This window comes from Aureobasidium melanogenum (genome assembly GCF_000721775.1).
Source record: "Aureobasidium melanogenum CBS 110374 unplaced genomic scaffold scaffold_8, whole genome shotgun sequence".
Classification (NCBI taxonomy): Eukaryota; Fungi; Ascomycota; class Dothideomycetes; order Dothideales; family Saccotheciaceae; genus Aureobasidium; species Aureobasidium melanogenum.
In genome coordinates, this window is record NW_024470060.1 from 763,373 (window position 1) to 790,529 (window position 27,157).

General features: G+C 49.7%; 12 protein-coding genes across 12 annotated transcripts; 6 read left to right on the plus strand and 6 right to left on the minus strand.

Moving 5' to 3' along the window:
- Positions 1 to 586: 586 nt before the first annotated feature.
- On the plus strand, positions 587 to 2,473 carry M437DRAFT_65578 (uncharacterized protein; the record flags this gene model as incomplete). The annotated part of the gene is made up of 1 exon (XM_041024604.1): positions 587 to 2,473. One exon carries the CDS (start codon positions 587 to 589, stop codon positions 2,471 to 2,473), a length of 1,887 nt encoding a protein of 628 aa, XP_040880658.1.
- An 804-nt stretch (positions 2,474 to 3,277) lies between these two features.
- On the plus strand, positions 3,278 to 4,643 carry M437DRAFT_47208 (alpha/beta-hydrolase; the record flags this gene model as incomplete). The annotated part of the gene is made up of 4 exons (XM_041021409.1): positions 3,278 to 3,375; positions 3,531 to 3,787; positions 3,856 to 4,113; positions 4,162 to 4,643. The coding sequence occupies 4 exons, from the start codon at positions 3,278 to 3,280 to the stop codon at positions 4,641 to 4,643; spliced, it is 1,095 nt and encodes a 364-aa protein (XP_040880659.1).
- A 1,650-nt stretch (positions 4,644 to 6,293) lies between these two features.
- Positions 6,294 to 7,027, plus strand: M437DRAFT_65580 (uncharacterized protein; the record flags this gene model as incomplete). Its single annotated transcript, XM_041024605.1, has 3 exons — positions 6,294 to 6,451; positions 6,505 to 6,941; positions 7,005 to 7,027. 3 exons carry the CDS (start codon positions 6,294 to 6,296, stop codon positions 7,025 to 7,027), a joined length of 618 nt encoding a protein of 205 aa, XP_040880660.1.
- Positions 7,028 to 7,681: 654 nt separating this feature from the next.
- On the plus strand, positions 7,682 to 8,955 carry M437DRAFT_65581 (uncharacterized protein; the record flags this gene model as incomplete). Its single annotated transcript, XM_041024606.1, has 2 exons — positions 7,682 to 7,827; positions 7,884 to 8,955. 2 exons carry the CDS (start codon positions 7,682 to 7,684, stop codon positions 8,953 to 8,955), a joined length of 1,218 nt encoding a protein of 405 aa, XP_040880661.1.
- A 1,180-nt stretch (positions 8,956 to 10,135) lies between these two features.
- M437DRAFT_74874 (salicylate hydroxylase) lies at positions 10,136 to 11,344 on the minus strand (the record flags this gene model as incomplete). Its single annotated transcript, XM_041026316.1, has 1 exon — positions 10,136 to 11,344. One exon carries the CDS (start codon positions 11,342 to 11,344, stop codon positions 10,136 to 10,138), a length of 1,209 nt encoding a protein of 402 aa, XP_040880662.1.
- A 731-nt stretch (positions 11,345 to 12,075) lies between these two features.
- On the plus strand, positions 12,076 to 12,771 carry M437DRAFT_74875 (NAD-dependent epimerase/dehydratase-like protein; the record flags this gene model as incomplete). The annotated part of the gene is made up of 1 exon (XM_041026317.1): positions 12,076 to 12,771. The coding sequence occupies one exon, from the start codon at positions 12,076 to 12,078 to the stop codon at positions 12,769 to 12,771; it is 696 nt and encodes a 231-aa protein (XP_040880663.1).
- An 869-nt stretch (positions 12,772 to 13,640) lies between these two features.
- On the minus strand, positions 13,641 to 15,210 carry M437DRAFT_46915 (mannan endo-1,6-alpha-mannosidase; the record flags this gene model as incomplete). The annotated part of the gene is made up of 4 exons (XM_041021343.1): positions 13,641 to 14,234; positions 14,293 to 14,745; positions 14,798 to 15,051; positions 15,111 to 15,210. 4 exons carry the CDS (start codon positions 15,208 to 15,210, stop codon positions 13,641 to 13,643), a joined length of 1,401 nt encoding a protein of 466 aa, XP_040880664.1.
- Positions 15,211 to 16,170: 960 nt separating this feature from the next.
- M437DRAFT_74877 (RmlC-like cupin) lies at positions 16,171 to 16,801 on the minus strand (the record flags this gene model as incomplete). Its single annotated transcript, XM_041026318.1, has 3 exons — positions 16,171 to 16,457; positions 16,511 to 16,603; positions 16,660 to 16,801. 3 exons carry the CDS (start codon positions 16,799 to 16,801, stop codon positions 16,171 to 16,173), a joined length of 522 nt encoding a protein of 173 aa, XP_040880665.1.
- A 547-nt stretch (positions 16,802 to 17,348) lies between these two features.
- M437DRAFT_46635 (proline oxidase Put1) lies at positions 17,349 to 18,831 on the plus strand (the record flags this gene model as incomplete). Its single annotated transcript, XM_041021301.1, has 3 exons — positions 17,349 to 17,917; positions 17,971 to 18,291; positions 18,345 to 18,831. The coding sequence occupies 3 exons, from the start codon at positions 17,349 to 17,351 to the stop codon at positions 18,829 to 18,831; spliced, it is 1,377 nt and encodes a 458-aa protein (XP_040880666.1).
- A 979-nt stretch (positions 18,832 to 19,810) lies between these two features.
- Positions 19,811 to 21,025, minus strand: M437DRAFT_65586 (glycoside hydrolase; the record flags this gene model as incomplete). Its single annotated transcript, XM_041024607.1, has 3 exons — positions 19,811 to 19,815; positions 19,880 to 20,398; positions 20,449 to 21,025. 3 exons carry the CDS (start codon positions 21,023 to 21,025, stop codon positions 19,811 to 19,813), a joined length of 1,101 nt encoding a protein of 366 aa, XP_040880667.1.
- Positions 21,026 to 21,587: 562 nt separating this feature from the next.
- Positions 21,588 to 23,552, minus strand: M437DRAFT_47106 (uncharacterized protein; the record flags this gene model as incomplete). The annotated part of the gene is made up of 2 exons (XM_041021388.1): positions 21,588 to 22,547; positions 22,599 to 23,552. Coding segments are annotated over 2 exons (1,914 nt in total), but the record flags the coding sequence as incomplete, so codon positions are not given.
- Positions 23,553 to 26,184: 2,632 nt separating this feature from the next.
- On the minus strand, positions 26,185 to 27,090 carry M437DRAFT_65588 (uncharacterized protein; the record flags this gene model as incomplete). Its single annotated transcript, XM_041024608.1, has 1 exon — positions 26,185 to 27,090. One exon carries the CDS (start codon positions 27,088 to 27,090, stop codon positions 26,185 to 26,187), a length of 906 nt encoding a protein of 301 aa, XP_040880669.1.
- Between the last annotated feature and the right edge of the window lie 67 nt (positions 27,091 to 27,157).

The following is a 27,157-nucleotide window of genomic DNA, read 5'->3' on the forward strand; positions in this document are numbered from 1 at the left end:
GAGTGCCTTTACTGCTACTGTGGGGCGGTGAGATTCTGTCGGGTGCTATTTCAATACCTAGAATATTCTCAAAGTTATACACTCTACACTGCGCCCCTGTTCTATGTTTGGCGCAACTTCTCGGTCCTCGGAAGGGTGCCAGATAGTTCGGATCACAAACAAAAACTAAGTAATCGTGATGAGTCTGGTCATGAGCAAGGCTGAGATCATTTAGTTGCATGATCATTCTCTTGGAAACAAAGATTTGTCTACGTTTTTCGAGTATGTATCCACCAAGTGAGGATCAATCAGTACAAGACTCTACCAGTGGCTGCTTGGATCAGATAGTATCCACATGAGCTGGACAGAATTTTATTAAACACCAGGCGGTCTTCTAGGGACTTTCGGAACGATGAAAGGGCTGTCAAGGGGATGACCCTGTTGTGTAGACTGGCGTCGGCATCTTCGTCATATGGGCAAGAGGAAGCGACAAGATTTCCGACCTTGCAAACACGACACGACGACACGACATAATCAACATGAATACTTGAGCACCATATACCTTTGCGGCTAGACCGGGATACCATCACACGAAAGAAGGCGCAAAATGGCCGAAAAGCGGCGAGCGTCAGGACGGGCGCGTGATGCGAAACGACGAAGGACATCGACCAAAGCACCCACGCCAAAAGATGCAACACCAAAAGAGGCTACACCAGTTGTCGAAGAGCCAGTACGAGAAGCCACACCGCTACCGAACAAGGTCGTAGATTCGAGACTGCTACCCACCCTTTCCGAGCCCCAAGCCATTGGCCTCTCCAACGATGAATACAAGAGTATTGCAGAAAGCGGAGTGTTACTGGCATCGTTAGAGCGATCACGACAAAAATGGGTTTCTGGCACCTTCTTTGAAAAGTACTGGACCAAGACGTCTGGAAGAAAAGATGCGCCTCCAGCGCCGCCAGGCAGCCCGCACAAGTCATGGATGAAGGAGATTGGGCCATGCACCTTGGTGGTAGAGCCCATGATCTTTGAGGCGACGGCGTACTACGTCAAGGAACCAGGCCCAGCTCCGCCCTCGTCCACATCACATCAAGCGCCTCCTCAGCAGCACTTCCAACAGCAACAATACCAGCACCAGTACCAACATGGTCCCCCTCAACAGTACAATCAACAACAACCACGACCCAATCAAAACCCTCCTGCTGGCAGTCCTTATGGAGCACCGTACTCGCATCCTTCCACACAGTTCCAGGGTCGCCCTCATCCACCACCCATCATGCCCGCTACAGCTCGAGCCCCACCACCTCCGCCTGCCGCACCTGCACCCGTCAAACAGTCTCCAGACCCTGTTATTCAGATGCTGGCCTCACGCGCAAGTAGTGATCCCGAGCTCAAGGCACTCATGAAGATTGTAGCCACCGGCAACGCCAACCAAGAGCAATTACGCATTTTCCAGAGACACATAGACGAGTTGACGGCCATGATCAACGCCAACAAGGCTCAGGCGAACAGCCAGACGAACTCTCCCGCTCCACCACAGCAGCATGCTCCATCTCGCCCTTCCTCTACCGCTCCTGCTATAAAACCACATCCTGCGACAACGCAATCGCATGCTCCGATATATCCTATGCCCCAACAGCATCCACAATACCAACATCAACCACCTCCACCACCGAGATACCCAAGCTACCCTATCGTGCTCGAGTTTCAAGGCCCTGGTGCCTCGCCTGACCGCTTCCGCTTCCCTGAATATACTATCCTCGAATTCCTCAATTCCTACAAGATGCTCGCATCGTTCCTCGTCATTCGCAAAGGAAAAGACATCAGCCCTCAACTCGACCCAGATACCGATTACTACGAGCCTGTCACCATGACAATCAGTGTATCTGAAGGTCGCTCGCCTACAAGAGACGTGCTGCAGTTTATCACACGCTGTGTGAAGCCTGCCGATCAGGTTCGCACTTACATGACCGAGAAGATTGAGAAATGTACCCGTGCTCCGACGAGACATCTTGCCTTTAGGCTTCCCCACAAGAGCGGCATCACTGAGGTAGAAGAGGAGATTCCTGTCGTGCAAGAAGTCAAGCCCAAACCTAAGCCAGCGCCTAGAAAGAAGAAGGAAGACAAAGAGAAGGAGAGCGACCAAGCAGGAGAGAAAGATCCAGCAAAGGGTGCTGCACCAGCTCCCATTGGCACGGAGACATCTGTTGCACAAGAAGCTCCTGCGCAAAGCGGGACACAAGCGACACCTGCAACCACTTCTGCCGAATCTTCGATAAATACTCAAGCGGGTACAAATGAGGCGCAAGCTACTACCACTGTGCCTCCACCTTCAGCTCCAGAGTCTGCCCAGCCTGCAGAAGCACCAGCGACAGACAGCACAACTGCAAAGCGCAAAAAGTCTGTTCGCATCTCAGAAGTGCCTGCAATAGGCAACGACAGCACAGCAGCTACAGCAGTTACAGCATCAGATGCCCCAACAATCACAACCTAGATACCCATATTTTCAATCGATCAATTCAGCTAGCAAGTTTTGCTCAGCTTCGCGAGACCTCACATAGCCATTTTCCAAGGAATCAAAGCACAAAACAGTATTTTAAAAAGTTGAATTCAGGTTGTAGAATTTGATAATTATGTACCGAGACTTCTATGGTGATTCGTCCAGGGGTAAAGTGTCACGAATACCTCAAACGCAAGGCCTTGTAAGTGTTGTTCTTGCAAGTGTAGACCTGAGTCTAAACACCAGCTTCTCGATGGAGTGAATGCGAGAGCCGAGAGGACTGACTTGCTGTTTTTTGGGAAGGGGAAAACAAAACCTCGACTGTAAAGAGGAGAGAAAAGAACGAAACGAAACAAACCGTGGTCCTGTCTACTATGTTGTAAACGTGTCTGTAGATATAGATGCGACAATGCTGGTATTTGCTTCTTCCGACATTCGAGAGAAGTGTACAGTATCAGCAATTGTGCCTTTTGACAAAGTTGTGGGTCAAAGAAGGAAGAAAAACAGACGTTCGAGATTTTTTTGCGTAGACGAGCAGATTTGGCGTTGAGTTCTGACACGCCTCGGACAGCATGACAAAACTCTTGGTATCGTGCGTGGGTGGATAACCACAGCCCTTGAGACTTCAAGTATCATACCACACTTTGTAGAACACAAGATTGAATTGTGCTTCTTTTCCCTTCAGAGTAAGTCAAACGTACACTAGAGAATATTTCGCTGCGTGGCGATACTCTCCATCCGAAAGCGCAATTTGCTGAAGGATGATGGCAGGTAAGAAACGACTCTGCCGCATCGAAAATGGGTGTACTCAAGAGCGGATTCTTGTTTCTTGTTTTTACAGTTTCTCTGTATCCTGTTTTTGTGCTTCTTTTGACGAATCCTTGGGTGCAACGACAGTAAGTATTGGGGTTTCCTTCTTTCTCTTTTTGTCTTTTGCTCGCCTTGCTCGCTTCTTTTCGTGATCCCATTTGTACCAAAAAGCTTTTTTTTTTTTCCGAGACGAGATCACTATGAAGTTTGACTATTTTTCTAACTCAGATTTATTGTACAGTGCACTGTATGCCCATAAAATCCATTCTGGCTTCTGGCACGACGTCAATAAGCCCGAGTCCTTTGGGTTTGCAACTCATCAAGTAACTCCCTTTAATATTAGTACTCCCGACAATGAAGTGCTGTATGCATGGCATATCCTACCTCTGGCAACTGTAGCAGCACATAGAGATGCTTTAGCTGCTGCAGATCCTTTTGATCAGAGTTTACCACTGCAGCTCCTGAAGGATGACGCTAAGGCTAGGGTGGTTGTGAATTGTAAGTTTTCTCTTGATCCCTCTTGCTGGATGTTAGGGTTTGGAGTGTTTAGGGCTGATTGAAAACAGTTCACGGTAATGCAGGACATGTAGCCCAAGGCTGGCGTACAGACACCTATCGTGCGCTTTCCAATCAACCACATACCCATGTCTTTACAATCGATTACCGCGGGTTTGGACGCAGTACTGGTGCGCCGAATGAAGCTGGTCTTATCACTGATGGTCGCGCTTTGGTGCACTATGTCCTTTCGCTCGGTATTCCTCCCTCGAGAATCGTTATCCTAGGCCAAAGTCTTGGGACTGCTGTTGCTACTGCTGTGGGCCTTAGTTTCGGCGATCCGACTTCTGAACTCTTACCTCAACCTTTGTTGGGAGAAAAGACAGAGCTTGAAACTGCAGTCTTCAGAAGTATTATCCTAGTGGCACCGTTCTCCTCATTGCCGGATTTACTGCTGAGTTACCGCATTGGAGGTTTGATACCTATCCTGGCTCCCATCCGCAATTCTCCATTTCTGGTTTCTTTGGTTTCCAAGTATATCCTTGATACCTGGCCCACCGGTCTTCGCTTGAACGCCTACGTCTCTTCCACTCTTTCTCCATCTCCCCATAATGGAGCTGGAAACGTACATATCTTGCATGCCATCGATGACCAAGATATCTCTTACGTACAGTCAGAGAAACTTTTTGCGATGGCGACGGGAAGAGAAGTTGAGGCATTGCCGCTGGGAGTGAGGGAAGAGAGGGAAGAGGGTAAGAAGGGGGTCAGAGTTGAGTTGCTGGAGTATGGGATGCATAATCGGGTTGTTACGTTTTCGAACGTTGGGTTGGCTGTTATGAGGGCTTTTGAGGGCTTGTAGAGGTGGGAGGGAGGATGTGGTGAGAATTTGGTGGTGGCTTTGTTCGGTGATGGTTTTGTGGATTTCTTCGTCAGTTGGTGTCTAAATATAAAGGTTTTGGGGTCTTGTGCAGATATGTATATGGTTTGACAACCTCTTGTACGTTCTGTGTCTTGATGTAAAGCTTCACACTTGCTTTCTTCATCCAACAGATAAGAACCACAGTATAGTACCATTTATTATCTTAGGAATAATTCCAAAATGCCATAAACTCAACAAACTCAGCTTTCAGGATAAAGTTCAAGCAGAAAAATCATGATCACTGTTGCTCACCACTGCACCCCTGTATACCGCTGATTGGCTCGCTTAGCAGCAACAGCCGAAGTCTCGCCATGACTGACCACCGCTCTTGCCCAACCAGCAAACAGGGCGCTTCCTTCCTTCTGCGCGTATACAACAGTCATCAAATTTGTTGCTCAACATATGGAAGATATCGCAGAGTTCTGATTCTGTCTGACTTGAAGAGCTATGATATGTTCGTTAGGCCAGGTTGGACCCAAGCGTCCAGATGGCAAGATGATCTCCTTGCGCCTTGCTGGGATTCTGGATCCAGGATATCTTGCTTGGTTATTTGATGTTACTGTATCTACTCTAGCACTTCATTGGGCATGAATGTTCCATATCGGTGCTGCAGAAATGCAGTTCTTGGAGCGAGTTTGAGGGTCTCTTTATTGAAAGTCCCACTGCTTCCAGTTCTCTCTGGACATGAACCTGGAACGGAACAACATTCTGTCCTTTTACTGATACGAAACTACTAGAACTCGATTTTGAGAGAGACATGGTTGCGGCTATGTGCCTGTGGTGTGCTGAGTAAGTCTTGTCGATCTCGAAGACGCAATCTTTCCTCATACTTGATGTTAAGATGCAAAGCTCAATTTGATCTGCTCGGATTGTAACTTGTCCAGTGAGAGCTTTGCTGCCATCGAAGGCGATGCCCATCTCAATGATTTAATCAAGGTGCATTCTGCACTCTCTGTATTGGACAGGGTATGCTCGGCGGAGTAGCTTTCCTACTGGTATGCTTCTGCTGTCGAGATTGAGCTCACTACGCAAGCTCTAAGCCTTTTCCCTTCCCCTCATGACCGGGGATCCTGTATCTGCTAATCAATCCGAATTTATTTCTTCTGCTGATAGCAACGTCGATATCGCGGATTGAGACGATAACCTCTACAACGACAACGATTTCGATATGGCAGCGTGCGTCTTGGATCTCACCGAGGCCCTTTACGATTACAAATGACGAGCCTTACAAAAGGAGGCTCCTATCTTCGTGCCTGGTCAGTCAGTGTCTCTCTGACATCCATTCTGCCTTGGATAATTTCTCGCCTTGCTACACGCAGACACGCCTTGATAATGGAAAACGGGATCATCTGTCTGTCAGTACAGCCTACCGCACCTTGCCATGACAACATCGGCACATCTGACTCCCGCTGACTCCGACCGGAACTACCTTGCTGCCGCTACCAGAACGAGCCAAGATACCGGTCCGCGAGGCGGGAGTCCCCGGCGGCAGCGTAGTAAACATGCACCTATACATTCGCGACTTCTGGACTCCGCGACTCGAGGAAGAACACAAACTACCAGGCCACCAACACCATTCTACAGACAACCATGACCACTCACCGCTGCACACTGTGCCTCCAGTCAAACATCATCAAGGACTGCAATAATGACCGCAACATGAGATCCCACTTGGGCGCTCCTAGCACCCACAACATGGGCCCCTTGGAGTGCCGGATCCCTGGCTGTGGTCATCGCTCTCAGAGACAGTTAGTACAGTACCGATGTAGACCGCATCTTGTCTCTAACCGTCGATCTGCAGAGATCGTAACATCGATCACGGCAACCACCAAGCTGTGTGGGGTCAGCCCCAGGCTCTGGTCACGGCCTTGAACAGAGAGGTTCAGGCCTGTCGTCAGGCTTTTCTCGATGCCGTCGCTCAAGTTGCTCCTCCTGTTGCTGGTATTCCCCCTGCCGCTCAAGGTCATTCCATCGCTGCCCAAGGTCCTTCTGCCCCTGCTCCAATGGTCCACGACCCCGTTCCTGTGGCCCACACCGCCCCTCAAGATCCTGCCGCTGCTCAAGTCCCTCCTGCCGCTGCTCAGGTTCATCCTGCCGCCGCTCAAGACCCTGCGGTGGTCGCTTTCGACCCCGCTCAATTTCCTCCTCCTACCGACTACTTCGAACAAGCAATGGACGAATTCGAAAGACGATACGCAGGCGTAACCCGCGAGGACATTGAGAAGCAATATGAAGAAGGTACGTGGCTTCCCCCATAACATATTCCCATCCTTATTAGCCTTGCTGATCTTTCTCTCACAGAGCAGGAGCTCTACTACCAGTGAGTCTAATCCCACTGCCGTAAGAGCTGGTCTGTCATGGAATGTGAAGAACCAGGAGCCTCTCTCCCAGCCACAAGTCTGGTTGGAAATTCTGCTTGTTGTCCACCGCTTTGAGTGAAGATGGCTTTGTTTTGTTTTGTTTCTGGTTTCTGGGGCTGTTTTCTGTCCTTTCCGAGCTTTATACCCCTCTTGTCACTCTCCTCTGACCTACAAGAGAGTTTGACCCAGCGTCTTCCGGTAATCTGATTTCTTTCATTCTCTTTGCCCCCAACCACAAATACCACGTCTGTGACCGTGACAATTTAGTCAACATGTTTCGTAGTGGAACAAAAAGAATTTCGACTGGTGAGTACATACACGAGTAAGTAATTGTTGGAAGCGTTGTCTCTCCAACCAAAGAATCTTCTTACGCATACTGGAACCTGGTGGTCGACGTGTTGTGGTCTTGTCACGTACACATGTACCTGATTGTTGACGTGTTGTCGTGCTTTCATTCGGCACTCCTGAGTTGGCTCATTGTGTCTTCGAATACTTATATGCCTTCCGACAGGTCAACTTCCTAACTTTCCTCATCAACATCCGGGTCATCAACTCCTTACGCGAGACCATCACCACCACCTCACCTAAACCATCACCATCTCCTCCGATCAAGCAACCATGGCTTACCACTGCCGACGCTGTAAAAAGTATTCCACCGACACCAGACACCACTTCAAATCTCATCTTGGACGTATTGACGACGACCACAACATGGGTCCCTGGGTCTGCCAGGTGCCCGGTTGCCATGTTCGCGCTGTCAGACGGTATGCTACGCCTCGGGCCATCGTACTGTTATTTCTGACTAATCTATGTCGTGCAGTGGCTCGGAAGATCCTCATGAGGGCCATCCTGGAGTTAAATCCACATGGGACAAAGACGAAGCTCTGGCAGAAGCTATTGATGCAGAGCTTGCAGCAAGCGAACGTCCTGATCCCTTGGCTCCTTCTACTGCTGGACCTGCTGGCTCGATTACTGCTGAACCTGCTCACTCTACTGCCGCCGAACCTGCTCCGCTTGTCTATTCTAACACTTCTTCTCCATACCCCCCTCCTGGCTTTCATAGCTGGACCAAGGGTTCTGGTGACCTTCGTCCATATCCCGAGGGCATTCCTACATATCCCCCTAGCCCTTCTTCGTTGATCGCCGCTGGCTCGGGTCAGTCGACTACCGCCCCTACTGCCGCGGGTCCGTCTACTACTGCAAGCTCTTCTACCACTACCGCCCCCTTTGCTATTAACCCCGCCCTCCTCGCGATGAATGCCGCCAACCATGCCACTCCCAACAACCACAATCATGGAGCCAACCATGGTGCCTCAACTCAGGGCAAAAAGAACAACCACAACAACAATGGAGACGGGGGGTCCAGCGCTTCCGCACCCCTTGAATCCTCGATCCCGACCATCCTCGCTCACGGCGAAGACGAAGACACCAACGACTCCGACGACAGCGAAAGCAGCAGAGAGTACCTCATGCGTACTGGAGTGGCCCCCTTGTTCATGGAGGCCATGAAACTTCTGGCACTTACTGATCCTCCTATTGAGAAGCCTTTGCTGTGGGCTGGCAAGTGGTTTGAGGCTCGTAGTCGTGAGATTGAGGGTGTGGATGAGGAGGTTGAGAAAGAGGATGAGAAAGGTGAAGAGGTCAAGGAGGGGGATGTGAAGGGCGAGGAGAAGGATGATGAGGAGGGAGACGAGAAGGATGAGGAGAACAGCATCAAGAACGATGATGAGAAGGAGGTCGAGGTTGAAGGGGACAAGGAGAAGAAGGAGGAAGATGAGAAGGATGTCGAGAACGACATCGTGAACGACATCGAAAATGATGCCGAGAAGGAGCGCCAGAAGGGTGAGGAGGACGTTAAGAAGGACGGCAAGGAGGAGGATGAGAATAAGTAATGGTCTTCCAGCATGAGACCATGACACTTTGCTAGGGTTTACATTGCGGCGAACCTTCTCATCTCCTCTAAGGAGATATTCACGGTGCTTGGGGCGTCTTTCTGTTTTTGTTCTGCGGATTGCCTTTCTCATCACTGGAAGGCGGGTTTACACATTCTCTTGTTGCTCTTTCCTCAAATGGAAGCCAAATCACTTTCTGTGCTTTATTGATCTCTCGTGGGCAGTGAGTGCTACATGTCTTCTCAATCGTTCTTTGCTCAGCATGAACCAAACATGAGCGACAAAAAGTGTCCATATTGTGACAAGACTTACATCAGAGAGCAGCCGGTACACTCTCTTCTCTCGATGATCGGTCAGTGTCTCACAAAACACAACAACCACGTTCATGACCATGATACTAGAGCCTACACTCTCCATAGCCCCAACAGATGAGATTGAGAAAGGGAGTATATGCACGAATGGCTCTGGAGTATCTAGTTGATGAAGAGATACAGCTGACTGTGGTTTGGCGGGTGCGGTGCCCGGATATCGGTGTGGTTTGGTCAGTAATCTTGTGCTCAACTCTCATGCTTTGATAGTAGTTCTTTGCGTTCTATCAGTAACTTGTGTGTATCTGAGGAGTGTTCCAGCATAGTATGTGGTTCTGGTGCCCGAATGTTGATACAATTTAGGCATTACTCCTGTGCTTAACCTTTAGAGTTCAACGATACCTCTGCGTTCCAAAAGTAGCCTTGTTTACAAGACGGAACAAGACTTGGGTGTCATTGTGCTTTGTTTGGCAGCACTAGCCATAACTATGGAGATTGGTTTCTGCCGTACGGTTCTATAGTAGTCTGCAGTGGTTGACAGATATTGCACCTTCCTGGATGGTTGACCTGAATTGTAAGAATTTGTTAATAGTCCAGCAGGTGACCCGGGACGCTCTACAACCATCCGTTTCATGTCGTTTTCGCCAACACTGTCGATGTCATTGGACTTTACAACAGAAGTCAAGCTTGTTCGAATCAGAGTTGGACAGAGAGAGTTGATGTGTCCTCTAGATTGCTTTGGCGAAGATAATTTGTACATCTGTGCACTACATGGCGGCTCACGGCAGACAGGAGATAGTTTGACAATCAAATGGTCGTACAATAAGGCACACTAGTTCTATATGATACGCTAAAGATGAACGAAAAAATCTTTACATGCCACCAACATATCTTTCGACCTCTGCAACAACATCAATACCATACAACCAATCCAGATCAAAGCCTTGCTCATTATCGTCTTGCTCTTCAGATCCTGTGATTTTAGGCAATCTGCGACGATCGACACGAGCATTCAACAGCAAAATTCGCTCAATCCTGTCTTGTCTGAAGCCTTGCCACCATTCCAAATCTTTCTTCTCGCTTCTGCCTTTTCCAAGCAGGATTGATAGCATAACTACATCCTCGACGGCCTGTGAGATGCCCTGGCCACTTGACGGCGGTACGGCATGACAAGAATCACCTACTAGAAGTACCCTTCTGTTGTTAGAGGACCACGATTCCAGCTTGGGGATAACGTAAAATGGCCAGATATTGATGTTCTCGTGAGGAATCTTCGAAGTAGCCGAGACAGCAATATCGCCAAAGACTTCTGCGTCCTCGCGAAGGAAAGCAACAGCAGCATTCTTATCAGCGTAAATCTCTTGCCAGCCTTCGCGTGAGAGCTCAGCCATCCGCTTTTGCTTTCCAATTAGTACTTCACTGCCATCTGCTTTTTGAGGTGCTATGACAAAGGCGCCGTGAGAAGGTGACACAATCGTAACTGGCATCTTGTAGTCCGGAGAAGGTAGTTTGAGATTTGCGGTAGGCACTGCAGCAGTGATCCCAGCAATACCAGTGAATTTTGGCGCAAGGTCGGGATACATATATTTTCTGACACGGCTGTGAATGCCGTCTGCACCGACAAGCAGGGATGATGTCTTGGTGGTGCCATTGACGAGCTGCCAGGTCACTGTATCCTCAGTCTCGAAAACCACATGCGAGAATTTGTGATTGAAGTGTATGGGTATGTTGTTCGCGTTGACCTTCTCAAGTAGTAGATCGATGAGTTCGGATCGGTAGACGCGAAGACCGCTGTATCTGTATTCCTCAACACTTCCGAAGGCGTAAGTTTCCTTTAGAGAGCCGGCTAGGTCACGGAAGTACAGGGTATCGAAGCTATAGCCGAGACGCTCGAGATCATCATAGATGCCCATGTTGTCGAACAGTTTGATGGAGTTAGGGGATAGCATTACAGCACCACCGATGTTTTGGGGCTCTGGACGGGTCTCGTAGATGGCGCAAGGAATGCCTTGAGAGTGCAGAGTGATGGCCAGCGTGAGGCCAGCAATGCCGGCGCCGATAATGCTGATTTCATTGGACATCTTGTTGTGCTTGTTATAAGTAGACGTAACTTGGTAGATTTGAGGTCGTAAATGGTTGATTTGGCAGTGGTTGTGTAAGGCACTGTAAAGAGACGAAAGGGTAAAAGATGATGTGATCAGGTTTACCTACAAGTGCGTGAGATAGCTGCTTATATACTCTAGGAACAGGCATCATCTCGTTGTATACTCAACCGGACAGTCTTGCGTGCGTCGGCCGAGACGAGGAAGTCCTAGTCGGTGGTGACTGTGGGCCATCGTAAGAGTGTTTAGAAATCGCGGATCCATACAATTCCGGACTCGAGTCAGCATGGGCGGCGCAGGTGTAACTGCTGGAACCATAATCAAATTTTGTGGCTCCACAGGACGAAGATGGAGGATGTCGTTGGCAAGAGAAGGAGCCACCGCCTCGGCTCCGAGAGCGGAGATGTAAGTCCGAACGGCCGACTGCAACTCCTTCTCCGCGTGCTTCTGCCTTCGTCAGCAACCAACACATCAGAGGATTGTGGCTCTCAACAAGACCGTAAGTGCTGTGGACATTCTCAGATAGTAGATCAGCATAAGTAGGTATAAAGATAAGTCTGGCGCCGCCGTGGCCTCAAACCTCAAACCAATCCCATCCGTCAAAGACACCATCACTTGAGCAACTCCTTTGAAATCACTCTGCAAGCCCTCATTCAACAATATCCCAGCAAATCCAAAAACTTATACTATCAAACACCCGATCATCCATCATGTCGACCAAGACCTCCACCAACCTCCCAGACATCCTCCTCATTGGAGCCACAGGACGTACCGGCCGCCTCGTCCTAGACTCAGCGTTAAAGCGTGGCCACAAAGTCGTCGCTCTGATCCGACCATCCTCATCTCTACCACCCCAAGCCAATCTCACAGTCTCCAAAGGCTCTCCCCTGGAATCGGCCGCCATCACCACTGCTCTTTCCAAAACTACAGGTCCAGTCGTCATTATCAGCACACTCGGCCAAACTCGTACATCCGGAAACCCTTTCGCCGCAACCACGTCTCCTCCACTCTTGATGGCCCACTCAGCCAGCGCAGTGGTACAGGCAGCAAAAGCTCCAGATTCCAGAGTGCAGAAACTCATCCTGATGTCGATGTTCGGTACTGGCTCCTCCTTCGCCAACCTCAACTGCCTGATGAAAGCCACCATGCTCTACTCAAACATGAAGCAATCTCTTGACGACCAAAACGCTGTTGATGAAATCGTCAAAAACAGCGGTTTGACATTTGTGATGCCTAGACCTGCTATGTTGAAGGGTGAGGTCGCGTTGCCGGTCAAGTCGCTGGGTGATGCAGGAGAAAAAGCTGGGTTTATGCCTTCTGTGAGTGCGCGCAGCTGTGCTGAATTTATGTTGGATGCTGCTGTTAGTGGAGAGTGGGATGGTAAGACACCTGTTCTCTCGAATTAGAGTTTAGATTTATGCCGTATGATTCAATAGAACTAGTGCTTCTGAGGAAGTTATTCTATCCTCCAAAAGTATCGTGTATTTTGACAAGCGACAACAAGACTTACCTGCCGTGCAGAGGTCGTGATAAACGACAGTCGGGTTATATGTACCTGCCGCCACTACTTTCTTAACTGCACTCGTCATAATAGGTGACAGTGACGGTTTCACGAGATATGATCGAGTGGTTCTCGTCGTTGGTGCTCTGCGGCAAAACCATTGTCAGAGTGATGGAGGCATAGCTTGCAAGAATTTGTTCATGGACGCGAGATTCGTCCTCGATGGAACCCGAGCATGAAGAAGACGAAAAGATGGTTTGAATCACATGGCCGTCGCGACTGCACCCGAGTACCAACGCGGCTTTCCATCTCGTCGAGTATTCTGCATGCAAACCATGACCTACACACCGCTCTCGCACCATGGAGACTGTGCTCTTGTATGATATGGTTGCAGACGTGAGGTTCGTCCTTGATCCTGGTAAGAGAAAAAGGAGCCTAAGCGGGTAGGAAAGCCTTGATCTTCTTGCAGGCATCTTGGTTGGTCGTCGTTGTTGTGGTTGTCGAGAGGAAAAAGAAGAGGGACACAAATATGCAGAACATGAGCTTTTATATAAGGTATCCAGTCCGTGCGCAAAGATAATAAGAGATGAACGGGCTTGCAGTGCCTTCTGCTCTTCCCAGAGCTCGTCAAAGAGGTTGTCAAGATGCTTGTTCAGATGCACACCCAATGGTATGAAGAAAGATGAGAGATGGGTATGTACAATCATGCCGTGCAGACATGACACTGAATTTCATATCAAACAACAATTAAATATCGTGAAATCTAAAGGCGTGTTAAGCGATCAGCAACCAGGCTGTTCCGCAAAGAGTGAAGAGAATAATGACAGCAGTGATAGCACCAGCACCAGCTCTGTCACCGAGAGTTATAGTCGACAAAACAATCGCCTGACCGTTTGAAGACGATGTGCCACTTGAGCCAGTACCAGCATTTGGATCGCTCTTGCTGGTACCGCCAGAGACTGATGTATATGGCGGCTTCAAAGACACAACATTGATCATGTTTGTCTGAATCACACCTAGAGCGCTCATTTGTTCACCTACGCCGTAGGTGCCGTCCCAGACGGTACTATTCCACCTCTTGCCGCAGGTCATGCCATCTGATCCACCGTCACACTGTCCGGCAGCGCCTTTAGCAGATGGCGCCAGCAGATCGAATATTCTGTCATGGTATTTAGGAGCAAGTTGTGCAGTAACGGCCATCCACTGAGCGAGATGGGCTTTGAAGGATTTTTGATCGTTGTTGCAGTTTCCGAGGGGTTCGCAAGTCGTCTCGACCATGATGTTGGGACCCATGTTCGCAGGGAAGAAGGTGGCAGTCGTTGTGTTTAGCATGCCGTCGATACGATTGAGCCAGATGTCGTTCTCAGTCTACAGAAAGCACGGTCAGCTGAGTACGCAAAAACAAGTCGATCAATGAAAGACATACGTGGTTGTACATATAGGCAAAGCCGGCCAGGAAAACACCGTATGTGTAAGACCATTGCTCTTGACTGCCCTGAGAACAATTGGTTGTTGTGCTTGCACCATCGAGAATCTTGTAATCTTTTGCGTCCCATAGAGCCGAATCTTCATACCAATCCCAGACTTTGTTGGCCCAGTCGATATATGTCTGATTGCCGGTATAGCGACCGAGACGAGCAGCGAGATGGAAAAGACCTCCGTTAGAGATGGCGTTCTTGTAGTTGTACCCGACGTTAAAGGAGTAGATCTGCCAGCGAAGACCACCACCGCAGGATGCAGTGTCCCATCGATCTGTTTGCTCGTTGAAAACGGCTTGTGCTAGCGATAGCCACGAGGGGGAGCCTTCCGGAGGATCTTCGAAACCGACTTCAGCAGCTGTCATTGCGGCGAAGGCCCAGAAAACTTGATCGTCGTTTCCCTGACTAGGTCAGCATGCTACAAGGCAAGCCATGTGTTTGTGTCGCCCTTACCAAGCTCTTTGTCTGATTGGCCGGCATGTAATCGTTGTTGTCTCCAACCTGATGTAACAGGGCTTGCTTGACCTCGGCGTTGTATGTTGTGTCTCCAGTGTAGTACCAGTATTCGACCATCTCTCCAAACATTGCGCCAGCCTCCCACCAGTAGTATGGCGCAGGCAAGTTTCCAGGTACATCTCCAGTGTGGTTGCCGGTATACCACTTCATCAATCCGTATGCGACTTGCGACGAGACCTCCCTAATGGAATCTGTGTAACACCCTGATCAGCTTGATGTGATCAATGGCACTCAGACTCACTTCACTCACCTGCACTGGTCGTGTCCAAGGTCAGAGCATTGGTATACGCTGTACAGAGACATAGCAATACTGCCTGCAACAACCGTTGCGGTAATGTTGAACGTGTCATAGCGACACAGCAAAAGAATGTATGGGGTAAGTGTGAAAGAAGAAAGAGAAGGGAAAGGAGATCAGGAACCAGGGCGAAGCAGTGGCGCTACGACATTACTATACTTACTTAGACTATCGATTTGAATGGTGATTGACAAGCGCCTTACGGCAAGCTTTGATCCCAAGGGTTCGCCATCTACCAAAGAGGGTATAAGGCTGCAACACCCTGCAACAAACGTTTCGCACCACGCATGCCAAAACGGTGTGTTCCTGGCGTTCTTTGGACCACGCGGCAGCCCCTTCCGGCCTAAAATTGTGCTGGAAGCTTTCGAGTCGTGGATTTTGTCTTCAGATGAAGCTTCGTCAGGGGTAGCCTAGCCAGTCGAACAACTTCTCCTGATTCTGATGCCCTGTCTGGATTGATCCGCTGACTTGAAGCACCAAGATCAACACCAACACCAACATGCTCCGATACGATGGGTAACAATCACGAATCGTCAATCACTTGACCGATAGGATTGAATGGTTGTCGGGGAATCGACCGCAGGAAGATGAAACGTGCTATCCGCAGGCACGGGCCACAAAAGCTCATCTCGCACTGCTCCGCCTCAACGACTATCTCTGTCCCCGTATTCTCGTATGTTCAAGAGCAGGGCAATATGCAGGAGATTGCTTTATATTCAGGTGCTATCGCATGTGGAGAGTCGAGAGACGCCGCCTATAAGCCTTCGAGATTTCATGGCATGGCTTCAAGTCTTTCATGTTCTTTCTGTGTTATCATTGAATTCGTATATCTCACGACCAGACAATCGATTTCACCTGCCAAGAGCACGACGTTCTCTGAAGAAGATTTGTATGAGTACAAAACCGATTTGAGTACTGATACAGGATGTGATCTTCTTCTCTCAATAATGAGTCTGTTGTGCCTCGCCAAAGCACACATGGCCATAGTCCGCTATTCCCATGCGATCGATCATGCTTACTTTGGCAGTGGAATAGTCGCATAGCTAGCCATAGCCTTCTTGTTTGCCTCTGGAGTCATGACCTTTCCATTACCAATGTACTTCGCTAAGAGCTTGAAGTAGTTGACGTAGAATGCTGGCGTGAAAGTGTTGATGAACTTGGCCTGCTTGTCCGTTGGATTGGAGAAGGTGTGAGGCGCTCTGATGGGCACGACAACGTAATCACCAGCGTGCGCGTCAACTGTCTTGGTCGGTTCTGATGCCGTAGTCGTGTACCAGGTGAACCTGATGGTTCCTTCGGTCACTTGTGGATGTTAGTGTCGGACATGTTGAGCCTTGCAGATGCAATAACGATACCCAGGAAGGTCTCATCGTGCATCTCATGCCAATGCGGAGGAGGACCAGAAGTATTGGCAGGAACAGTCAACTCAACTGTACCGATTCTGTTGTCTGTCCATTGCAATGTGAGTCAAGAACAAACGAGATATCAGCCTAACCTCACGCACCTGTCCTTGAACCATCCTCCATGATCCTGATGGTCAACTGTCCCAAAGCAAACGTCTCGCCTTCTGTTGCAGGGACGAAGTTGATCGGCACTTGAGGGATCTCGCCCGAAACATCGGGGCCTTCAGCCTCGATGCTTGCCATTTTGGAGGTGTCTTCGTAACTAGATGTAAGCCTTTGCAAATTTGATGATCAAAGAGGCAGAGCTGTTTTGTTCTTTGAACTTCAGCAATCGCGGTCAACTCAACCAAAGTGGAAGTGTCGGAAGTGTCAGCATCATCTTCGGACCCCGCATTGAATCTCGAGCTTCCCCTTGAGCACCACCAACAGCTGTCCAGCTTTCGTTTCCATCAAAACTTCGACATGAGAAAACACCCATCGTGACCACACATTCTTTTGGATGAATAGATTCGCGTCTATGTCTCTGTTCACAGCTATGATGTAACTTTTGATCTTATCAAGGTTGATCTTCGATGTAGCTATCGCTTCGGCATAGGCCAAACCCCGCACCTGCTCCTGCTGGAAATCATCACGAGAACTCCTTGATAAGGACAACCTTGACCGACGACAACCGTCTGTAACCGACGACTACATCTCATATCAAGAAGCAGATATCTAAGTGTCTCCTCCTCAACTGACAGCTGTCTCCAGAGCTCTGAGAATCGAAACTTATTCCTCATCACTCGAAAGCATGAATATTACCAAACATAATCTACACTTCCACAAAACTTCTTTCTTGCCGGGACAGACCTATATAATTTGCCAGTCCTTACGACACCAATCGTCCCTGGTTTCCAGACATCCGACTACCTCGCCTGTAGAAGACCCAAAGCATCAACCATCCCAACTGCACCGCATATCTACCGTGAACCTCATTCGCAACATCGTCCTCGGCAGAGTATTCACATCGCCATTTCTGTTCAAGTATGGTGTGGCATGTCTATCCAAGATAGCAAACTCGCATTCAGCATTGCTGGATCCAGACAGAAATGCATTGCTACGAGCTCTGATCAAGCCAATTATCTACGACCACTTTTGCGCTGGCACGAATAAGCAGGAGATCAAGAGAACTCTGGAGTATCTCAAGACCATGGGGTTCAAGGGTGTTATTCTCATCTATTCGAGAGAGATACCCGCTATGCCAGTAGAAGAATTGCATGAACTAGAACCACTGACCAAAGATGAAGACATCGATATATGGCGAGATGGAAATGTAAAGACGTTGGACATGGTTGAGCCAGGCGACTACGTCGGCATAAAGTAAGTTCAAGCACGATGATGCTGCCAACGACTTGCTCTGACGAGCGTCAAAGATTCACAGGTGCTGGACCTCGAGTTGCGCAGGCTCTAGCTCAAGGTAGAGATCCACCGCAACAGCTCTTAGATGCCATGTCCGCCACCTGCGAGCGTGCCGCCGCGCAAGGAAGTCGGCTTTGGATCGACGCTGAGCAACAAGTCTTTCAGCCCACCATCGACCGCTGGACGGTCGACATGATGCGACGTTACAATACCAAGGGCGAAGCTTTGGTATCGTTGACTCTACAAGCCTATCTCAAGTCTGCCAGAAGCACTCTCGAGAAACTGCTACAACAAGCCCGTGACGAAAACTGGACACTGGGAATCAAGCTAGTCAGGTATATTCCGCCCAAGTGTTTACTGATCGTGTCCAATATTCATTAATACCCAGGGGCGCATACATCGGCAGCGAGACCCGCACCTTAATCCACGACACCAAGTCCCAAACAGACGAATGCTACAACAGCATAGCCGCCTCCCTCGTCACAAAATCCTTCTCGCGCTTCAGCAAGCAAGATTTTCCGAATGTGGAATTGTTCCTCGCAGGCCACAACTCAGACTCCATACGCAAAGCTTACGCTTTATATCAAGGTCTATTGCAAAGAGGTGACACACCTCCGCCCATCAAATTCGGTCAATTGTTAGGCATGGCCGACGACATCAGTTGTGAATTGCTAGCCATGGGCGACAAAGCGGCAGGACAAACTGAAAAGACAGCTGCAGCTCCCATGGTGTACAAATGTATGAATTGGGGGAGTGTGAGAGAATGCATGCACTATCTCGTGCGAAGAGCAATGGAGAACCAGAGTGCAGCCCTAAGAATGCAAAGCACTGTCAGTGTAATGCAGAAGGAACTGCGAAGGCGCATTGGATTGTGAAGATTGCCTTTTGGAAGCATTGGCTAGTGAAGCCCCACGATGCTCACATGTTGCTTACATTGACGCAATCATGTTCAGATTATATCTTATACACCCCTGCATCTGGACTTGCAGCCGAGTTTGCTTGTGTCCGCGGACTGTCTCCGTATCGTCTTGAGCCTTGAAGCTCGTTTGCAAAGTTTTGACCTCAGCGACGCTCTCTCTCGATCTCTGCCACTTTCTACGCCCTGTTCCGCGCAGTCGTAACGCACAACCACGAGCGATTAGTAACTCGATCGCTATAGGCTCTGTTGGCATCGCGTGTCGTGCTGTGACGCCCCTATCATGCTATTTGCGAGAGGTGAATCCCTTTGAATCTGGATGGAGGGGCTTCAAGAGCTCTTGCGTAGCGGTATAAGACCGCACACATGTTAAAACAAAGCGCTGATTGACACATAAACATAGTTCGCTGATACGATAAGCCTTAGCCGTGGGTCGACACTTGCAGCCTGCAAGGCACTGCTTTACGTACCAAACCCTGGTAGACGGATGTCTAGGAGATTGGCAAAAATGTTGTGTAGGTGAGGGAGAGACAAAGGAAGGGGAAAAAATAGACCAGGTGATCGAAGGGCAGGAGGATGAGGTTGTTCAGATGGAGCGGGAGAGTCATGGTGATGACTATTGTGAGAAAGGGTTGACAAGGAAAAGATGCAACGAGATTGAGTCAACAATTTTGAGAGAGAGACAGAAGAGTCAAATGATGTTTATGAGTTGTGCGCTGATTGTTGATCTGTCTATCGCTTTTTGTATCACCCCATATCTCTCTGATCCTCCAGAAACCACAACGTACTGCTTGATGCCACCATTCGTCATGTCAATTTATGTACAGCTAGGACCCACGCCAGTGATCCATCATAGCAATATTTCCCATTCGTCCATCGTGATAATGTTTCATGCATATGTTGTAGATGCGCTTCTGCCGCTCATACCAACCCAACGATCAATCTGGCCACAAATAATAAGAAAACGGTCTTTACTAGATTCAAAGCGCGAGTGTCTCGTAACGTACCACAGGCATCGCTGGTGAAGGGCTCCAGCAGGGCCTCCTTGGTGACGTTCAAAATATTGGCGCCATCCGTCGTCAAAGTATTCAACGCATCAGTGCCCTCCCAGATACTGACACCGCCGAATCTTTCCTGGCCAACACGGTCCTTGGTATACTCGACAAGATCGCCAAAGACATTGGGGTCGACATAGCCACCGCCATTGTTATAGTTGTTGAAACCGAGGGCGCCGATGTAGAAGCGAGGGTAGTGGGGACCAACGTTTGAGTCTACGCTTTCGAGGAAGTGAGACCATGCGGTGACGGAGTTGTTGTAGCCTTTGCCGCCGGCTTTGCATGCGTTTGCGTTGTAAAAGCGCGGCCAGATGAAGTTTGCATTTTGGTAGAAGCCCCAGGGCATGACGGTGTTGTTTGCGCAGAGAGGGGAGGCGCTGATGTAGCGGGCAGGAGTGGACGTCTTGAAGAGCGATTGCAGGGTGCCGGCAAGGACGTCGACGTAGCTGGTATCGGCGTAGTTCTCGTAGTCTGTGGGTCGCGTCAGCGGGGTGATCAGTATGCGATGTCGAAAGGAGTACCGAAATCAAAGCCGTCTAGAGTGACATTGCCAAAGGGCCTGGCATTGGGAGTGTCTGTGCCAGCACCAAAGATGTTCCAGAGAGTCGTGGCCGTTTGCTGCGCATCCGTGGCATTGGCGAGGTCCAGGTCGCTACTGGAACCGCCCAAGCTGATGGTGACTTTCTTGCCCAAGCTCTGGCAGCGAGTGATGTTGGCTGCCAGATCAGGACAGGTGATGCCAGTGAAATTGGCAGGTGGCTGATACGGCGTCTTGCATGAGCCAATATCAAAGTTGGGTTGCTTGTTGGGGCCATTGAAGCCACGGATGAAGCCCATGACAATCATGTCAATGTCGTCGAGACTGCAGAGGTCCCATAGCGATGGGTTCGAGTTGTATTGTGCCTTGCCATAGTAGACGGCGAGGATGTTGTTGCTGAGCGGATCAAACGACGAGGGATACTGCGGCAGTGTCTGTCTCGGAAAGTAGTATTTCAGGTTGTTGCTGTTTGTTGATGGTGATGTTGACGTCGATGAGGGAAGAGCGAGCGCCAAGCTTCCCATCCACGCCGTCGCTGCCAGCAATCCCGCAACAATCATCTCTGCTCTGTCGATCTATCGCGTGAATATTCTGCTAAAATCCTCTACGGCCGTGTCGCAAGGGTTATATATCCTGCCCTCGTTCTCGCTTCTACAGTTTTGCTCACACGAGCCCGTTGTACTTTATTTCCGTCGTCAGAGGGAGACCTGGTGTGACGAGCGACCGTCAATCGCCTGCCTTGCGCTGCTCGCTCGTTGCTGCACTCCCAAAGCCTCGCCCTCAACGCCCCGTTGGTATGAACACAACCGTTGCTAACAGCAGCCCGCTATTGCCTCAGCACTGCAAGACGAGAAGTGATCACCCCATCTAGTCGACATCTCGGCAATTGTGTCCAACATGATCAATTCTGTCGGACAAAATTCCACCTCAGCTCTGCTCAAACAGCTGAACCAAGCCATCATGCTTCAATTCACTTGAGACCACCGAGAAGCTTTTGATAGTATAATGCTGTTGTGGTATTATATTCGTAACTCATATAGGTCGTAACATCATAAGCTAAAAGAAATAATGACAAAGGAAAAAGGAAAAAAAAAAAAAAGTGCTTTTGGGACACCGCCATTCTCACAGTCCTGCTGCGAGAAGGCCCACAATCTTCTCCCGAGGGTCATCTTCATCAATCTCGTTGACTTCGGATTCGCCCTCTCGGTCTCGACTGGCTAACGAGTTGGGTCTTGGTGAATTTGTTCCGATGCTTGATTCCTCGGTGATGATGGACATGATAGAGCCGTTGCGAGGCTCAAGGCTTTCGAGGAGTCCTTGCTGTGTCTCTGCCTTCTCTTTTTCGGCCACTTCGGCAACGGCGGCTGTGGCTGCGGCTGCTGGTGCTGCACTCGTCGCACCATGCGTCAGCCCCCATGCTTGTGAGCCCAGGTTCTTGACGACAATTGTGAAGACGCAGACAGACATGATGGGCGCCATGAACTTGTTAATTACCAGCCCCAGCAAGATCTTGTGAGCTCGTTGGCGAAGCTGTTTGTTTGTCGCCGTGTTGATGAGAAACCAGAGTGTCGGCAGTTGTGAAACGATCAAAAGTGGGATGATGGACATGAGGTCGAAGCTGCTGACAAGTCCGTATATGAAGAGAATCGTGTTGGCCACACGGTAATATACCAGGCTGAGTCTTGTCACTTCAATGCACGCCCACAGTCGCGTGATCCAGATCATATTCTCGCCGGCAAAATAAAAGTAGTTGTTGAAATAGGCGTTGCTACCCCAGCGTCTTCGCTGACTGAGGTAGTGCTTGAGTGATTGCGGAGCCACGGTCTCACTGACTGCATCCGGTACGAATAATGTGTGTAGGTCTTTGCTTTGAGACAGCATCGAGTAGGTGAGCCTTCGGTCGGTGCCCAAGTATTGGACTTGGTGTAAGAGCACAGGGTATGCAGTGATAGGAGCTGCGTATCTAGTCATTGCTCCTGCCATCTCTGGTCGTACTGCGACCATGGTGATGCATCCAGGAAGGCAAGTGACTTTACCCCATACACTCTCAGCTTGTCGTCTGACGAACTGACCAAAGTTGTACTATTGCAAAGTTAGCACGGTTCTTTTCTCCACAGATCTGGTTCAACTTACTTGAAATTGCTGGTACAAGTTCCAGTAGGACCATTCTGCACCAGCTTCAAGCTCGACCAGCACCAATCCACAGGAGGCGATGGCCTTGGGATCGCGAACGAGAGCATTTGCCAGACCTGCTACAGCACCTTTGTGAATGACCGAGTCGGCATCGGTACAGAAAACCATATCGAATCCAGGGAAGCTTTCGCCAACAAGGGATGGCAACACGTTCCTCTCGATCTCCTTGCGTAGTAACTTGGTGTAGAGAGGAGCATCTTCTCTCATGACATTGAAGAGGTCATGGCACAAGATGAGCGAATCCTTCTTGCCTGCATTCTTGACCTTCTCAAAGACGATGACTGGTACATCTTCCATGAATCCAGCTGTGATGACCACTTCATTACGCTTGAACCTCGATGTAACGTATTTGCGCTTGAAAGTGGTTGTGATACGCATGTACTGCTTGACGTCTCTTGGTTTGCCATCCAGGATAATGCACATGACTTGTTTATGTGGCTGGGCGTCGTTGTCTCGGAGCGAGAAGACACAGTTTCTGATCATTTCTTCCGACTCCGAGAAGGCAGGGATCAAGGACAAGATCCATTTCGACTCGACTGGTGGTGGCGGCTTGAAGAATTCTTTGATCGCCTTGTAGATCAGATACAACAGGCCGATGATGGAAGAGATACAATCCTTGGACTTGATGAAGACGATGAATGACAGTACCCAACGTCCCGAGATGTTCTTAGGAGCAAAGAGTGCAAACACCAACATGGCAACGTTGATGGCGAAAATGTTGCTGCTGAAAACTACGCGCTGTTTGATCAAGTCGTTTCGAGTCAAATTGCGGCAGGGGTCGACCGGGTCTGCAATTTCTGGATATGTCGTGGTAACAAAGGTCTCCTGCGTCGTGGGAATGACATGCTCTTGGTGTGTGCTTTTTGGCTCCTCCGTAACAGTCTGCGGTGCCGCAACTGCTAATTCTGGTTCCGTGGTCTTGTTCTCTTTCTCTTGGTCAAGATCAGGATCTAAAGGCTTCACACCTCCAATTAATAGTCCACGGTCCTTTTCGACCACCGGGTCGAGCTCTATGACCGGCTGGAAAAATGATGGTTGACGCAATCTAGTGTGCGGAAGTGCGTCCAAGGTGGTGAGATCCGATTTGCTTCTGAAAGGATCTTCAGTCAGGGATCCTGAACGAGATCCTGAGCGAGATCCTGAACGTGACGATTGACGTGAGCCTCGTCTCCATGAACCAGTATCCACAAGGGTTGCATCAGAGTCCAATCTCTGGAGTTTTGCATGAGTTGGTTGTAAGGGACTGATGCCTGGCCTCCAGTTGAAAGCACCCCATTCACCTCCACCCAGACGAGGTGAGCCAGACTGAAGACTTGTTTTGTTAGGTGTTGTTGGACGAAGATCTGTAGGGCCGCCTGAACTTCCAGGCCGTGAGTTTGCTGACCCGCGGCGTGATGACCCAGGTCTCTGAAGGTCTGTGGATTGCGAGTCACCAGGGACAACTTGTAGTCGGAACTTGCCCTCATTTGTCCTCGATGGGCGACGGGTGAAGTCAACAAGTGTAGCCTGTGAGTCTTGTCGCTGGTTGCGTTTCTGCAGAAACTCCCTGAAGTCGGGTCCAGCCCTGGAGTGTTTGCGTAGATTACGCTGTGCATGGTATCTTGCGGAAATGTCAGATGCAAAGTTGTCCAAGCCTAGTCCTTGAGGTGCGGCATTGGTGTGTGCTTCCGCCGGCACCTGTATCGTAGGCACCGCATTCTTTGTGCTGCCATACTTGGGATGGTCTTCCGAGTAGAGCGGATAGCTGTTGTTAGTATCGATCTGGTCAGTCATTGGGTCATGACTGTGTTGTGCAGTCGAAGTCAGGAGGGACAGGGCGCGAGCATCTCCGATGGGATTCAGAAAGAACCATCAGACCTGGCGTTCGAGATATGTATGAATCTGCTGCCGAGGCCGATGAAGGATTGCCACGTCTAGAAAGCCACTTACTACGCCTAGCGGGACGGTGGATCGTTGCCTCAAAGCGGCCAGCGTTGAAGACTGGAACGTGGTGAATTAGAGACGGCTCCTTAGTGAATAGGGCGAGAGCCCTGTTTCATTCTCACGCGACATGCTGAATAGCAGGGCAAGCTCATGAATCCTATCGTTTTTGGCAAAGAGGAGACGGCAACGTTGGAAGGCCGTTGGTCATCCTGAGATAGAGCTTGCTCTAGATGTAAAGTGCAGACGAGCAAGACGCTTATAGGACGGTAAGGCTGACAACGGCATGACGAGACTCTGCACTATTTGCCCAAGATGACACAGGAGAGAGACAACCAGAGTCCAGAGTCGTGCGAACAAATATGGGGAACGGATCTGGCCAAACCCTTAGTCATGCGCATCCTCGACCAATGTTGGTATCTGTTAGACACACATATGATCGCTGGGAAGATTAACTGTATCGTTGTTGTTCTGGCTGCTTACACTGTAGACCATCGGTTCCTGTCAATGTGGATCTTCGCGACTGTTCATCGCGTCCGGCTACGATGTACTCCTGGCAGTCGTGGTTGCTCCAGCAGTTGGTCAGAATGCCGAGTCATTCAAGGTTTGCATTCTGCCACGCCAACAGTCAGTTCGTCGAAGCCGTTGAATACATTTCAATGTCGAACGGTCGGGGTATTGGAGTCTCGTCTCCAGTCTACCGGAAGAGACAAACCCAGCTACCCAAGATATAATTATTGGCTGGGCGCAGCACAATTTTGCAAGTGTCGCAACATCGGGAAACACTTCGTCTGATCACAGGCAAAAAGCAGTGCGGCGAATGTCGAGTGTTCTTCTTGCAGTTGCTGTGTCGCGCTCTGAGCGGCTCTTTCCTGAAGAGGCGTCCGTTTGATAGAAAACGGTTCAGCCGGCACGTCACCTAGCCAAGGGTCAATATTTTGAGTAACGCCTTTTTACTGTTGGGCTGTGCTGTGGCACTACGGGTGGCACTGCGGGTGGCAAGCCTCCGATGGTAGTCTTATGCGAGTGCATCGGGACGACATGTTGCAGTCGGTAGAGGGAACGAGAAACGTGGGAAGAGCATGGCAATGGTCTCAGCCGACATGCACGTGTTTCGCCAAACCGCCAAATTCGCAGAACGGTCTCTGTTCGTTCCTAAGGCAATCCACCTTTCATCCAAGGCTGGATTTGCTATAGCCAAAGCTTTAATATAGTAAATGTGCCTCCAATGGTTCATCGAGCTTGGACGCCAGCTCGGGGCACCACGATCTCAACCTTAAACACAAATCATGCGCGATACCTTTCTGATCCCCATACTCAAGGACCACACGTTGCATTAGTGTATCTGATTGGACCGAACAATGTCGAACAGGCAACGAAAGCAGACTCCTGTCACGCTGCCAGATTGATCTGGGGTGTAGGGAGAGACAATTCTGAAATTCTCAAATATTGGTATAGCAAAAACCAGTCAACGGTCAAAAGGACCCGAAACCAATTGCAAAAGCATAATCATAATCTCATGTTCTCTCATAACTCGCTTACATTCCAAATGATAGACTCTCTCCCTCTTGCCAGGGCTTATATGTGGCTTGAATATAGGTCGAGATCAGTCGTAGAATACCAAACATCTGACCTCAATGCTCTGTCTACCAGGTGCATCTGCCGGAGTCTGAGGGTCGACAAATGCAGTATGCGGTGTGCCGTGAGCTAGACCAGGAGTGCTGTTTGGCGACCACTCACTTCTGCTGTCAAAGCACTTGAGAAGCATGACCTCGTCAGGCGTCATGTCCTTCATATAGTAGAACTTGTGCTTGTCTGAAGGGGCAACGGCATAAGTCTCACCCTTGGGCTCATATCCTTGAGTAGAGGTCATTGAGTTGGGATCGGGCAAGACTTCCTTTCCTCGGTCGTCGTTGTCGCCATCTGTGCGTTTCGGGTACAGCAGGTCGACCTTGACAAAGTCTTTCTGGGTTGTTGTGCGCCAATCAATGACGGCCAGAGGGAAGTCGCTCGCGTTGTGACCAATGGGCCTCCAGACATTGATGATCTGGTAACGACCCTTGAGTAACTCTTCTGCTTCGTCGGCAGGCAGATGGCGGCGAACTCGAATTTCCGCAGCAGCCGGTGTCTGATCTACGTGAACCTGCTGAACAGGCTGACGAGGCGAGGCCTTCTCTCTGCGACGAATGGTGTGATCAAAGATGACAACCTTCTTGATTCCCGGGATCTGCTGCTTTAGGACTTGTTCCACCTCTTTGTAGTAGCCTTCGCGGACAGCGTTATCATCTGTGAACTCCTTCTCTTTTGACGGCGAGTTGTATACGGCGAATCCGGCAGTATCGGTGTTGAAGTTTGCTTCTTGACCACGAAGGTTCTCGACTTGGCGCTGATGATCAATCAATCTGAACGAGTATCCAGGACCATCGACTTTGCCCCATGGCTTCTTGAAGGCTTCGGTCGCGTTCGGATCAAACGAGGTAGGATCGATGTACTTGAAAGCGGCTGTAGTCATTGTGCTTTGAGGTCTAGTAGCAGTTTGTGTGATGGGTGACAGAATTGGACGCAAGATTTGTAGTGTG